Source organism: Thamnophis sirtalis, unplaced genomic scaffold, assembly GCF_051295495.1.
Source record: "Thamnophis sirtalis isolate CommonGarterSnake01/CBP01778 unplaced genomic scaffold, rThaSir2_p1.2 scaffold_1, whole genome shotgun sequence".
Taxonomy (NCBI): Eukaryota; Metazoa; Chordata; class Lepidosauria; order Squamata; family Natricidae; genus Thamnophis; species Thamnophis sirtalis.
In genome coordinates this window covers 182282024-182294210 of record NW_028261381.1, presented here as the reverse complement: position 1 = coordinate 182294210, position 12187 = coordinate 182282024, and the positions used below count along the sequence as shown (strand labels likewise).

The 12187-nt window shown below is 51.8% G+C and overlaps 1 protein-coding gene across 1 annotated transcript in view; it reads left to right on the top strand.

Annotated features, from left to right (window-relative positions):
- The first annotated feature begins 738 nt into the window (after nucleotides 1-738).
- Nucleotides 739-12187, top strand: part of MLLT1 (MLLT1 super elongation complex subunit) — a 34091-nt gene continuing 22642 nt past the window's right edge. Inside the window, exons 1-3 of the mRNA XM_087703408.1 lie at nucleotides 739-990; nucleotides 9043-9223; nucleotides 11798-11880. Coding sequence (XP_087559534.1) covers nucleotides 979-990; nucleotides 9043-9223; nucleotides 11798-11880 — 276 coding nt within the window. The 5' untranslated portion in view covers nucleotides 739-978. The remainder of the gene's footprint in view (nucleotides 991-9042; nucleotides 9224-11797; nucleotides 11881-12187) is intronic.

Here is a 12187-nt window from a genome sequence, read left to right as displayed (position 1 = left end):
GATTAGAATTCAGATGCTTGGCAAATGGCTCGTACTTACGACGGCTGCAGTTTGTCTCTCTGTGTGTGTGTGTGTGAGAGAGAGAGAGAGAGAGAAGTGATTCCCCTTTTGTGACCCGATGAGCAGTCAAGGAGGGGAAGATTCACTCATTTAAGAATGGCAGTGATTTACTTAATGACGGCAGCAAAAGAAAGTCATAAAACGGGGCAGAACTCGCCAAAGTGTCTTCCCTTAGCCACATAAATGTTGGGGTTCCCGTTGTGGTCATAACTTGAGGACTCCCTGCTACTGTTTCCCAGGTTCCCATGGTTTGCGGAGGCCAAACTTGGGGCAAATCTCTGTGCCCAGTCAACGCACTCCCACCCGACATGACAAAAGTTATGGGAGGGGGAATCTCACCCCAACCTCCACCTCAAAGTCTCCCTCTCTTGAGAGTGTCCACCCTGTCTTCTCCCACCTCTGGTCTCTCCACAAGCTAAGCGAGTCTCGCATCCGCGACCATAGGTGCCTCAATGAGGACTAGCCGCCTTCGGGGTCTTTTCCCTCCCTCTCTCTGGCAGCGCTCCGCCGTCTCCCTGGCAACGCGCCCCCCCCGCGCGCGCGCTCCCATTGGCCGCCGCTATTCCCGCCCTCCCCGCAGCGCTCCCATTGGCGGGCGCCGAGAGGCGCCGAAGCGAGCGCTCCCATAGGCCGGGGCGGCTGCCCGTCTCGCGCGGGGCCGGAGGGGCGGGGGTTCCGGTTCCGGTGTGGAGGCGGCAGCAGCAGCAGCAGCAGCAGAAGCAGCGCTGGCGGCCAAGCGAGCGTCGGAGGGGGCCGGGCCCAGCGCGGCGAGGACAACACGCCAGGCCCGCTCCCGCCCGGCAGGCAGCCCGCCATGAGGCGGCGTCGGCGGGAGCAGCAGCATCAGCCGCCCCTCGAGCCCTGAAGGCAGCCGAGCGCCGTAGGCCCCGACCCGCCTGAGGGGGAGCCGGCCCAGCCATGGACAACCAGGTGAGGAGGAGCAGGAATAGGAGGAGGCCCCGCCCTTTCCCCCCTCCCCGGGAATGGGCGGGGCCGGCCTTCATTGGGCGCGCGGCGGCCACGCCCACCCCCTTCGGAAAGGGGCGGGGTTTGGGCAGCGAGCCACGAGGCTGGCCACGCCCACCAAGGTCCTCATGCATCCCCTCCTCCCCCCGCCTGCCTTTTGTTTGGGGGGCGGCGGCGGGGGGGGAGATGAATAGGGTGCCCTCCCCTTTGAAAGATGGGGAAGGGGGGAAGCACCTGCCCCGGTGGGAGGAGAGGGGAGGGGCCTGCCCACCTGAAGGGGCGTGGCTTCCTCAAGGCAGGGAAAGAAGAATAGATAGAATAGAAATAGAATTGAATAGGATAATAAGAGACCCTAACAAGAATAGAATAGAGAAGAAGAATGGGGGATGGAATAGAAATAGAACAGGAGCAGAGTTGGAAGGGGCCTTGGAGGTCATCTAGTCCAACCCTTTGCTCAGGCAGGAGGCCTGTACTAGGGATTCGAACCACCGAACTGCTGACCTTTCTGATCGGCAAGCGCGGTGTCTTGTCCACTGAGCCACATAACAATAAGAGACTATAATTAGAAAAGAGAAGAGAAGGAGGATAGGGAATGGAATAGAAAGGTGGCGCAGTGGTTAAATGCAGCACTGCAGGCTACTGCTAAATCAGCAGGTCAGCGGTTCAAATCTCACCGGCTCAGGGTTGACTCAGCCTTCCATCCTTCCGAGGTGGGTAAAATGAGGACCCAGATTGTTGGGGGCAATATGCTGACTCTCTGTAAACCGCTTAGAGAGGCCTGAAAGGCCTATGAAGCGGTATATAAGTCTACTGCTATTACTGCTATAAATAGAAAAATAAACAGTAACAGAGTTAGAAGGGAGCTTGGAGGTCATCTAGTCCCACCCCATACTCAGGCAGGAGGCCTGTACTAGGGATTCGAACTGCCAACCTTTCTGATTGACAAGTTCAGAGTCACAGAGCCACCTAATAATAATAGATTATAATAAGAATAGAATAGGGAAGAGAAGAAGAATAGGGAATAGAAATTAAACAGTACAGAGCTGGAAGGGAACTCGGAGGTCATCTAGTCCGACCCCCTGCTCAAGCAGGAGGGCTGTAGTAGTGATTCGAACTGCCGACCTTTCTGATCGACAGGCTCAGCATCTTAGGCACTGAGACACCTATTAAGAATAATAACTATAATCAGAATAGAACAGATTATAAAATAACCTGGAAGGGACCTTGGAGGTCCTCTAGTCCAGCTCCCTGCTCAAGGGGAGGGAGGGGAGCAGAGGCTCTTCCACTCATTCACCACCACCACCCCCATATTGCCTGCAGCTTCCTTCCCCTCCCATTGCATTTGGGGATGGCTGCCCACTCACCCACCCACTCATTCTGCACATCAGTCCCGGCATCTGCAGCCAGCCCTAGGCCGATCCTGATGTTCCCTTGCAACCTGGTGCAGCTGGGTGAGAGTAGGTGTGTCTGACGTGAAGGCTTTTGCATCAAGAGCCCATGAGGCTTCAGGACGCTGAGAAAAAGTGCAGAGAAGAGCAACTGAGAGGATTAAAGGCCCCCGAGACGACAGAGTAGAGCCCAGTCTGTGGACAGAGACTGGTCTGAAGCATGCTGTCAATGGGTCAGTGCCAACACGCGGAGCCTTGTCCATGGGATGCAGGCAATATGTAAAACCCTCCGGTCTACAGGAAAACCTTTCTCCATGGAGCCAGTCCCTGGTGCCCAAAAGGTTGCAGTCACTGGTGTGGAGAAAATAAGGACTAGAGGGAACATGACAGCAATATTCCAATATCTGAGGGGCTGCCCCAAAGAGGAAGGGGTCATCGTATTCTCCAGAGCACCAGAAGGCAAGAAGCCACGGGTGGAAACTCACCCAAAAAAGAAGCAATCTGGAACTAAGGAGAAACATCTTAACAGTGAGAACAATTAACCAGTGGAACAGCTTGCCACCAGAAGTCATGCTCTGCCACTGGAGGCTTTCAAGAAGAGACTGGACAGCCATTTGTCTGAAATGGTCCAGGGTCTCCTGCTTGAGCAGGGGGTTGGATTAGATGACCTCCAAGGTCCCTTCCAGCTCTCTTCTGATTGATTGATTGATTCAAGTAGTCCTCGACTTACAACCACAACGCAGCCTCAAATTTCTGTTGTTACGTGGACGTTTGTTCAGTGAGTTTTGCCCCGTTTTACAACTTTCCTTGCCACAGTAAGTCAATCACCGCAGTTGACAAGTTACTAACCTGGCCGTTAAGTTGTTCCGGCTCCTCCTATTAACTTTGCGGTTCAGAAGGTCGCAGAAGGGGGTCACCCGATCCCGGGATGCAGGGAAGGTGATAAACATGGACCAGTGGCCGAGCATCTGAATCCTGGGGGAGGCTGTAAAAGTCGTAACGATGAAAAAACAGCCCTAAGTTACCTTTTTTTGAGCCCCGCTGTAACTTTGAAGGGCCACCAGACGAACTGTCGTTAAGTCGAGGACTGCCTGTAGTAGGACCACGCTGACTTAACTGCCGCTGTTGTTGGGTGAGTCCCGGGATCGCCATTTGCGATCTCCCGCCAGCTTCCCCATTGGTCACCGTGCTGATTGCCCAGCACCTGAATGGCAATCGCGTATTGCTGGGCAATGCTACAATGGGCCACAACTTCAAGTTGTCGCTCCACAGTTCAGTGCGGCACCTTCAGGTCAGGGGTGAAATCCCAGTGGGTTGTGAGCGGTTCTGGAGAACCAGTAGCGGAAACTTTGATTAGTTCGGAGGACCGGCAAATGCCACTCCGGCTGAGAGTGGGCAGGGAATGGGGATTTTGCAGTATCCTTCCCCCTGCCACGCCCACCCTCCAAGCCCCGCCTCTAGAACCGGTAGTAAAAAATAATAATGAATTTCACTACTGCTTCAGATGGTCACTAAACAAGGGGTCGTCGTCGTCCCCCTTGCAAAAGTGGGGAGCAGGTAACTCTGGTAAGACATATAAACTCTACACAGTTGCAATTTGTGCCAATTTGATCAGCTCGACATGTATGGTTGTGCGACTGTTGTCTACTTTTATTATTTGTATTTTGTCTTTTATGTTCCCCCCTTTTTTTCCCTCTTGTTCGCCGCCCTGAGTCCTCCCGGAGAAGGGCGGCATACAAATAATAAAATAACAAATAACAAGCTGCAAATAATGGCTTGTAAGCAGCCCTGGGTTTACCTATCACAGTGTTTCTCAACCTTGGTGACTTTAAGTCCTGTGGACGTCAACTCCCAGAATTCCCCAGCCAGCAGAGCTGGCTGGGGAATTCTGGGAGTTGAAGTCCACAGGACTTAAAGTCACCAAGGTTGAGAAACACTGACCTATCATAACAAAGGAGGTTAGGGTATTGCGGGAACCTCAAGAGCTTAGAATAGCAGAGTTGGAAGGGCCCTTGTGGGCCATCTTGTCCTAGCCCTCTGCTGAAGCAGGAAACCCTCACCCATTCCAGACCATTAGTTTTCCAGTCTCTTCTTAAAATCCTGCAGTGCTGAAGCAACCACAACTTCTGGTGGCAAGCTGTTCCGCTGGTTGATCGTTCTCACTGTCAGGAAGTTTCGCCTTAATTCCAGGTTTCTTTTTCTCCATCAGTTCCCATCCGCTGTTCCTTGTCTGGCCTTGGAGAACAGCTTGACCCCCTTCCTCCTCTCTGTGGCAGCCCCTCAAGTATTGGAAGATGCTCTCCTGTCTCCCCTGGTCCTTCTCTTCTTCCCTAGACTAGCCAGGCCCAGTTCCTGCATCCTAGGTTTTAGCCTCTAATCCTCTTGGTTGCTCTTCTCTGCACTCTTTCTAGAGTCTCAAACTCTTTTTATAGTGTGGGGACCAAAACTGGATGCAGTTATTCCACATGTGGCCTTACTAAGGCTTCATAGAGTGGTATTAGTACCTCCCTTGATCTTGATTGCATCCCTCAGTTAATACATTTTAGGATTGCGTTGGCTTTTTTGGCTGCCGCCGCACATGGCTGGCTCGTGTTTTAAGGGACTGCCCTCTAGGACTGCAGCCTAGGCCAAATCAAGGAACGATGGTCATTGGAAGGAGAAACAGTACGCCCCTCAGACAGGGTCCGCAACTTGGGAGTCCTCCTGGACCCACAGCTGACTTTTGAACACCACTTGTCGGCTGTGACCAGGGGGGCATTTGCCCAGGTTCGCCTGGTGCACCAGTTGCGTCCCTACCTGAACCAGGAGGCCCTCACAACAGTCACTCGCGCCCTTGTGACCTCTAGACTGGACTACTGCAACGTGCTCTACATGGGGCAGCCCTTGAAGAGTATTCGGAGACTTCAGCTTGTCCAGAATGCAGCCGCGCGAGCAATCGTGGGTGTACCTCGGTTCACCCACGTAACACCTATCCTCCGCAAGCTGCACTGGCTGCCTATTGGTCTCCGGATACGCTTCAAGGCGCTAGTCATCACTTATAAAGCCCTTCATGGTATTGGACCTGGGTACTTGAGAGACCGCCTGCTGCCAATTACCTCCACTAGACCGATTAGATCCCACAGATTAGGCCTCCTCCGAATTCCATCCACTGGCCAATGCCGGCTGGCGACTACTCGGAGGAGAGCCTTCTCTGTGGCTGCTCCAACCCTCTGGAACGAACTCCCCGTGGAGATTCGAACCCTCACCACCCTCCAGGCCTTCCGCAAGGCCCTTAAAACCTGGCTGTTCCGACAGGCCTGGGGCTAAAGAGCTGTTGCCCCCGTCTCGAATGGTATGACTGTTGTATGTTTTTAAATTATGTATTGTTATGCTTTGTTTTTTTTTAATTTTTGTCTGTATTCCCCTTCCCTGGCTGAGTTGTGAGCTGCCCTGAGTCCCCTTCGGGGGGGAAAAGGGCGGCATATAAATGTAATAAACTGAACTGAACTGAGAGAGAGTTGAGCCTGCTGGTTACTGTAATGAAGAAGAGAAGTTATTTAGCTGCGTATCGATTGTATTTGTGCCGTTCCTTCCAACTTTTATAAGCACCTGGGGCATCTCGGATCTGCGAAACGAGGGAAAGGTTGCATCAACATTCAAACTCTTAAGCATTTGGGTATGCAAGATAGATATTTATAAAAGTTGAAGCATGGGATCTTTGTCGGACATCCAAAGCTAGAATTTGGGCTATCCGTGTGGGAGCCAAAAAAACCCCACAAATTGAGGGGCCTACAGCGAAAGGCCAGCCGATGATATTAAAGTCAGCTGTGAAGACACCGGGGCCCATCCTCCTTTTTTTTTTTTTAACCGTTCCACCAATATTCGTGCCAGAAAACCTCTTAGCAGTTGTGCAACATCTGTTCTCACCCTTCTATACGTGCCTGGCCGGCTTTTGAGTTGAGTTCGTATCTTCCACCTGACAGCCGAGTGTTGGTTTCATGTCAGTTTATCCTACTGCCCCACCACGGGGGCAGTTCAGGAGCAGGGACCTCAGATCATCCTCACCTTACGAGCACAAAAGTTTTGGTTGCCAAGCCAGGCGGTCGTTAAAGTCAGCTTTATCCCATGTCACGACCTCTCTTGCCACCACCGGTCTTAAGTGAACCGCTGCCGCTGTTAAGTTAGTAAAACGGTTGTAAAGCGAATCCGAAGGTCGCAGAAGGTGGTGACGTTAATTCTGCAACCTTCGTAGACACGAATCTGTTTTCGTGGCTGTTGTAACCACGAACAAGTCCCTTAACCTGAGGCCTACTTGTATTTCTCAACAGACCATCCACTCCTAAACTCTTTTTTTTTATTACTGTATTTTTTGGAGTATAAGACGCATCTTTTTGTCTCAAAAAAAAAGGCTGAAAATCTGGGTGCGTCTTATACATCAAAAGACAGCATTTTTTGCCTCCCGAAGCCACGCCCCTTCACCAAAATGGCCGTGCATACCCTTATGGAGGCTTTCAGAGAGTTCCTGGGGGCTGGGGAGGGCTGTTTCCCCCCCCCCCCCCCGCCCCCAGCAGCACTCGATAAGCCTCCATAAGACTATGCATGCCATTTTTTTTTACAAAAAACCCCGTTTTCACACAAAAGACTGTTTTTTGCTCTTCCCCCCCCCCAGCACTCTGCAAGCCCCCCAAAGGCTATTCATGCCTTTTTTTTAAAAAAATGGCCATTTTTTGGATATTTGCAGAGTGCAAAAACTTTTTTTTTCCTTTTGGAAAGCTCTTTAACTGATTGATGAGAGTTACGTGGATCAAGTGCTGTGCCAGCAGAAACAGTCTTAGGTGCTGCAGATTGTCAGCGATTTCCTTCTCCAGCACATGGATAAAATACACCTGGAAACATCTAACTACCTACCTACTCTCTCTGTCTCCCTACGTACCTTCTGTATGTCTCTCTCTCTGTGTCTCTATTTCTCTCTCTCTCCCTACCGACCTACTGTATTTCTCTCTCTTTCTGTCTCTACTTACCTACCAATCTACCTACTCTCTCTCTCCCTACCTATCTACTGTATTTCTCTATCTCTTTCTATTTCTCTCTCTCTATCCCTCTACCTACACCCTCTCTCTCTTTCTGTCTATCTACCTACTGTATCTCTCTATCTCTATTTCTCTCTCTCTCTCTATCCCTTTATCTACCTCCCTAACTACTCTCTCTCTCTTCCTACCTACCTGCTTTTAGGCATCTATTTTCTCAGGTGAGGAAATGGTTTAGTCCCTGGGCTGCAAAGGGCCCTCCTGAGGCTATCTGCTCTGGGCTAATCTCTCCGTTCCCGCAAACTCGTGGTAACATATCCCCAAAGTGGCAAAAAGACTTTAACAACTTGAAGAGGAAGAATGTGGGCGTAGTCGGTTTGTTGTTGTTGTTTTTTGTGCTGCTTTGCTGTGCTGCTAGAAGAGCTAAGAAAACCCAAGGTGCCCCTTTGACTCCCAACCACACGGTGTGTGTTTGTGTGTGTGTTGTAAATAGTCCCATTTCACAGTTGGAAGAGGGTACGCCTTCAGGCACTGGATCTGTCCTCTGGACGGAGCCCTTTGCTGGGAGCTCGACCTGGAGTTTGTCCGTGAGAAATTAATGTGCAGTAGGCTTTCTATCTTTCCAATAATTGAGTGGGGCCCAGATCCTGAATGTTAGGTTCTCAAATCAGTTGTTTTTTTCCTGAAGGAGCATCCTTCGGCTAAGCTGTCGCGTGAGCCGCCGAGCTCCCAGCCAGTTGGAAAAAGCTAGTTTTAAGCCAAGGAATTGAATCGTCTTTCTTGTCTTTCCTGAACTATAGACCAGCGGTCACCAACTGGTGGTTCGTGAGGAAACGTCGGTGGTCCGCAGAAGAATTATTTGCATTTTTTATATTGCATTAAATCAGGGGCCCTCAAACTACGGCCCCTGGGACGGATACGTGCAATGAACGCTTATGTTGCTGCAGAGAGTCTCCCCCTTCGGGGTCTCTTGGGGCGGGTCGGAGGAAGGCAGAAATTCCGACTTAGCATCTGCTTCGGCCTCCTGGTGAAGAGTTGGAGGGCCTCGTTCCAGTGGGACTGCATCATGGCCTGGAACTGGCTGACCATCTCAGCCCCGCTGAGCCTCCAGGCACTGGCACCCAGCCTTGCACTCCCACAGGTCTTCCCTCTGCTTGGGAAGGACTATGCTCCTAGTCCTCAGTGAGGTGCTTCTACTCTGTCAGATCCAATCTGAACCCAGCTGTTTTTGCCAATTCTTTCTCCTGGTGGCTGCTTAGCTCCAGCAACTGCTTCCTGTTGGGGCCCTAAGGAGCTCGGGTGGGCAGGCGAGGGGCGAGGAGAGGCCGGAGAGGCGCCCCTTGACGTGAGTGACATCGAATTAGCCACACTCACCCAGTCACATGACCACCTAACCACGCGCACCCAGCCGGTCATTAGGCAGATCGTATTGGTGGTCCGCGGGGTTTTAAAAAGAAAGTCACCGTTGCAGTTCACCAGCTGGATCTGTTGATTTTATTTTATTTTTTTATGTTGATTTTATTTATATGGATCTAACAGTCTAGGTGTTTTTGCCTCCCTCCCTCCCTCCCTCCCTCTCTTCCTTTGCCCCTCCCCTCCCACACCCCCTTCCCCCTTCCCAGTGTACAGTCCAGGTGAAGTTGGAGCTCGGACACCGTGCCCAGCTGCGCAAGAAGCCCACCACAGAGGGCTTCACCCACGACTGGATGGTGTTCGTACGAGGCCCGGAACAGTTTGAGATTCAGCACTTTGTGGAGAGGGTGGTCTTCCGTCTCCATCAGAGCTTCCCTAAACCAAAACGTGGTGAGTGAATAGCAATAGCAATAGCAATAGCAGTAGACTTATATACCGCTTCCTAGGCCTTACAGGCCTCTCTAAGCGGTTTACAGAGAGTCAGCATATTGCCCCCAACAATCTGGGTCCTCATTTTACCCACCTCGGAAGGATGGAAGGCTGAGTCAACCCTGAGCCGGTGAGATTTGAACCGCTGACCTGCTGATCTAGCAGTAGCCTGCAGTGCTGCATTTAACCACTGCGCCACCTTGGCTCTTGCGAGCAAGCAAGCGAGGCTGCCCAGGGGGGGTCCCAAGCGGCAACCTAGAAGTAAGGAGGGATTTTTTCCTGGCCGTGAGAACCATCAACCCATGGAAGAGAAGTTGCCTCCGGAGGTTGTGGGAGCTCCTGGAGGCTTTCAAGGGGAGACTGGGCTGCCCTCGGTCAGAAATGGCGTAAGACGGTGAACCTATGGCAGGTAGGCCACAGGTGGCACGCGGAGCCATTGGTTAGGGCACGCGAGGTGTTGCCCTGTCAGCTCCAGCGTGCATGTATGCGCCAGCCACCTGACTTTGGCCTTCATTTTCGGACGTTTTTCGCCCTCTGAAGCCTCCGGAGGGTGAAAAACAACCCAACGTGCAAACCGGAAGTTCGGGAGCTGATTTCCGTTTGCGCATTGGGCCGTTTTTCTCCCGTCATAGAAAGCCTCTGGAGCCTAGGGAGGGCAGAAAAGGGGGATCCATCGCGTGCCAAAAGCGGGGGGAGGGTAGAGGTCGCATGCGTAGGGCCAGGGGTTGCTCACACATGCGGTGGGGTGGGCACGCCCCACATGATCATCCTCTGCTCCCCTGGCTTTCGGCACGCAATGGGGAAAAGGTTAGCCATCACTGGTGTAGGGTCTCCCGCTGGGCAGGAGGACTAGATGACCTTTAAAGTCCCTTCTGTACTCTGTAGAAACAGTTTGTGGCTTCCCTCCAGAAGCTCAAACACTGGAAGTTTTTCAAGAAGAGGCTGGAGTGCCCTCTGTCCGGTCTTTTCTGACTCTGTTGATGTGAGGGCGAACCATTTGGGCACCAAGTGGCACCGAAAAGGGAGTACCGTATTTTTCAGAGTATAAGACGCACCTTTCCCCCCCCTTAAAAGAAGGTGAAAATTTGGGTGTGTCATACACTGAATGTAGCCCCACCCACCGCCCTCCCCCCCCCCCTTTGGCCTCTGCCTCCCAGCAATTTACCTCCTTGCACCAAACGGGGAAAATGGGGATTGGGGAGGCTGAAATTGAAAGTGAAACTTGCTGTTTGCTCCAAGGAGGCAAATTGTCTGGGAGGCAGAGCCAGATTTTTTTTTTCCTTGCGCTAATCAGGATGTTTACTGCAAGGAGGTAAGTCAATAACTATAAATGCCTGTAGAAGGTTCAAATGATTAGACTTATTTTTCAAAGACTGCTTTATTATTATTATTATGGGTACTTGAGAGACCACCTGCTGCCAATTACCTCCCACAGACCCATTAGATCTCACAGGGTTGGCCTCCTCCGGGTGCCATCTACCAGCCAATGCCACCTGGCTATTACCCGGGGGAGGGCCTTCTCTGTGGCAGCTCCGGCCCTCTGGAACGAACTCCCCGCAGGGATTCGGACCCTCACCTCTCTCCAGGCCTTCCGAAAAGCCGTCAAAACCTGGCTTTGCCGGCAGGCCTGGGGGTGATGAGTTCCCTCCCCTCTCGACATGTATGGTTGTGCGACTGTTGTTTACTTTTATTATTTGTATTTTGTTTTATTTATGGTCCCCTTTTTTCCCCCTTGAATTGTTCGCCGCCCTGAGTCCTCCCGGAGAAGGGCGGCATACAAATAATAAAATTCTATTCTATTATTATCCCAGACAACTTAACAAAACGAAGAAGCTTTTTTAAAACAAAATGCTTGATCTGAAGAGGCCCCTGTGTTCTTTTTCCTTCTTTTAAATAGCAGAGAATGAGTTTCCGGTGCATGCACGCACGCCAGCCAGCAGGGTTCCCAGCTACTGCCTCACATGCACACGTGCGGCTCAGCTGGCCGGTGCGCATGCTCACACTGGAAAACAGAAGACCAGGTCTTCCATTTCCGGCACTGCCGGACACACACAGGCCACCTGATCTTCCCCTGCGCGACAGAAACCCAGAAGAGGAAGGGGCGATGCTGCGCATGCCAGGCAACATGCCTCCCTGTGCCGTGTGTTTACGACCTTTCTCGCCAGTCGTTAAGTGAATCACTGCAGTGGTTAAGTTAGCCACACGTTAAGTGAACCTGGCAACTGTCATAAGTGCGAGCCCAGTTGCCCAGGGTCTGGATTTGAGTCGAGTGACGATGGGGATGCTGCGAGCGTCGTAGGTTGTGGGAAACGGTCATAAGTAACTTTTTTTTCAGAGCCCTCAAACCGTCACTAAGTGAACTGCCGGGTATTTGCCTGCAGCTCCTTATTATGGGTAGTAAGAGTGTGGCGCTTTGGCCCCACCGTTGTGATTCTCCTGCCTGCCGTTCTCCTGCTTTTTTACTCGGTGCTGCTGGGGAGGTTTGATAACGCTCCTTTTTTGCTTCTCTCTCTCTTCTCTCCCCCCCCCCCCCAGTTTGCAAAGAGCCCCCTTACAAAGTGGAGGAGTCCGGCTACGCGGGGTTCATTATGCCCATTGAGGTCTACTTCAAGAATAAGGTATCCTTTTATTTACTTCCCCCTCCTCCTCCTCCTCCTCCCTGCATTTCATCCCCTGGCCAACCCCCGGGAACCCCTGTCACCTTCCTGTTTCATGTCCTTTACGCCCATTTCTTGCCTTCTAAATCCGAGGCAAGATGCGGATGGACAGAAAACATCCTCTTTTTTTCCCCTAAGACGTCTGTTTAGGCCAGAGGGTCGGCAACCTGCAGCTCTGGAGCCGCAGGTGGCTCTTTCTTTCTTTTTTTAAAATATATTTTTATTCTTTTTTAAGCGAAACAACACAAAACAAAGCAAGAGCAGAACA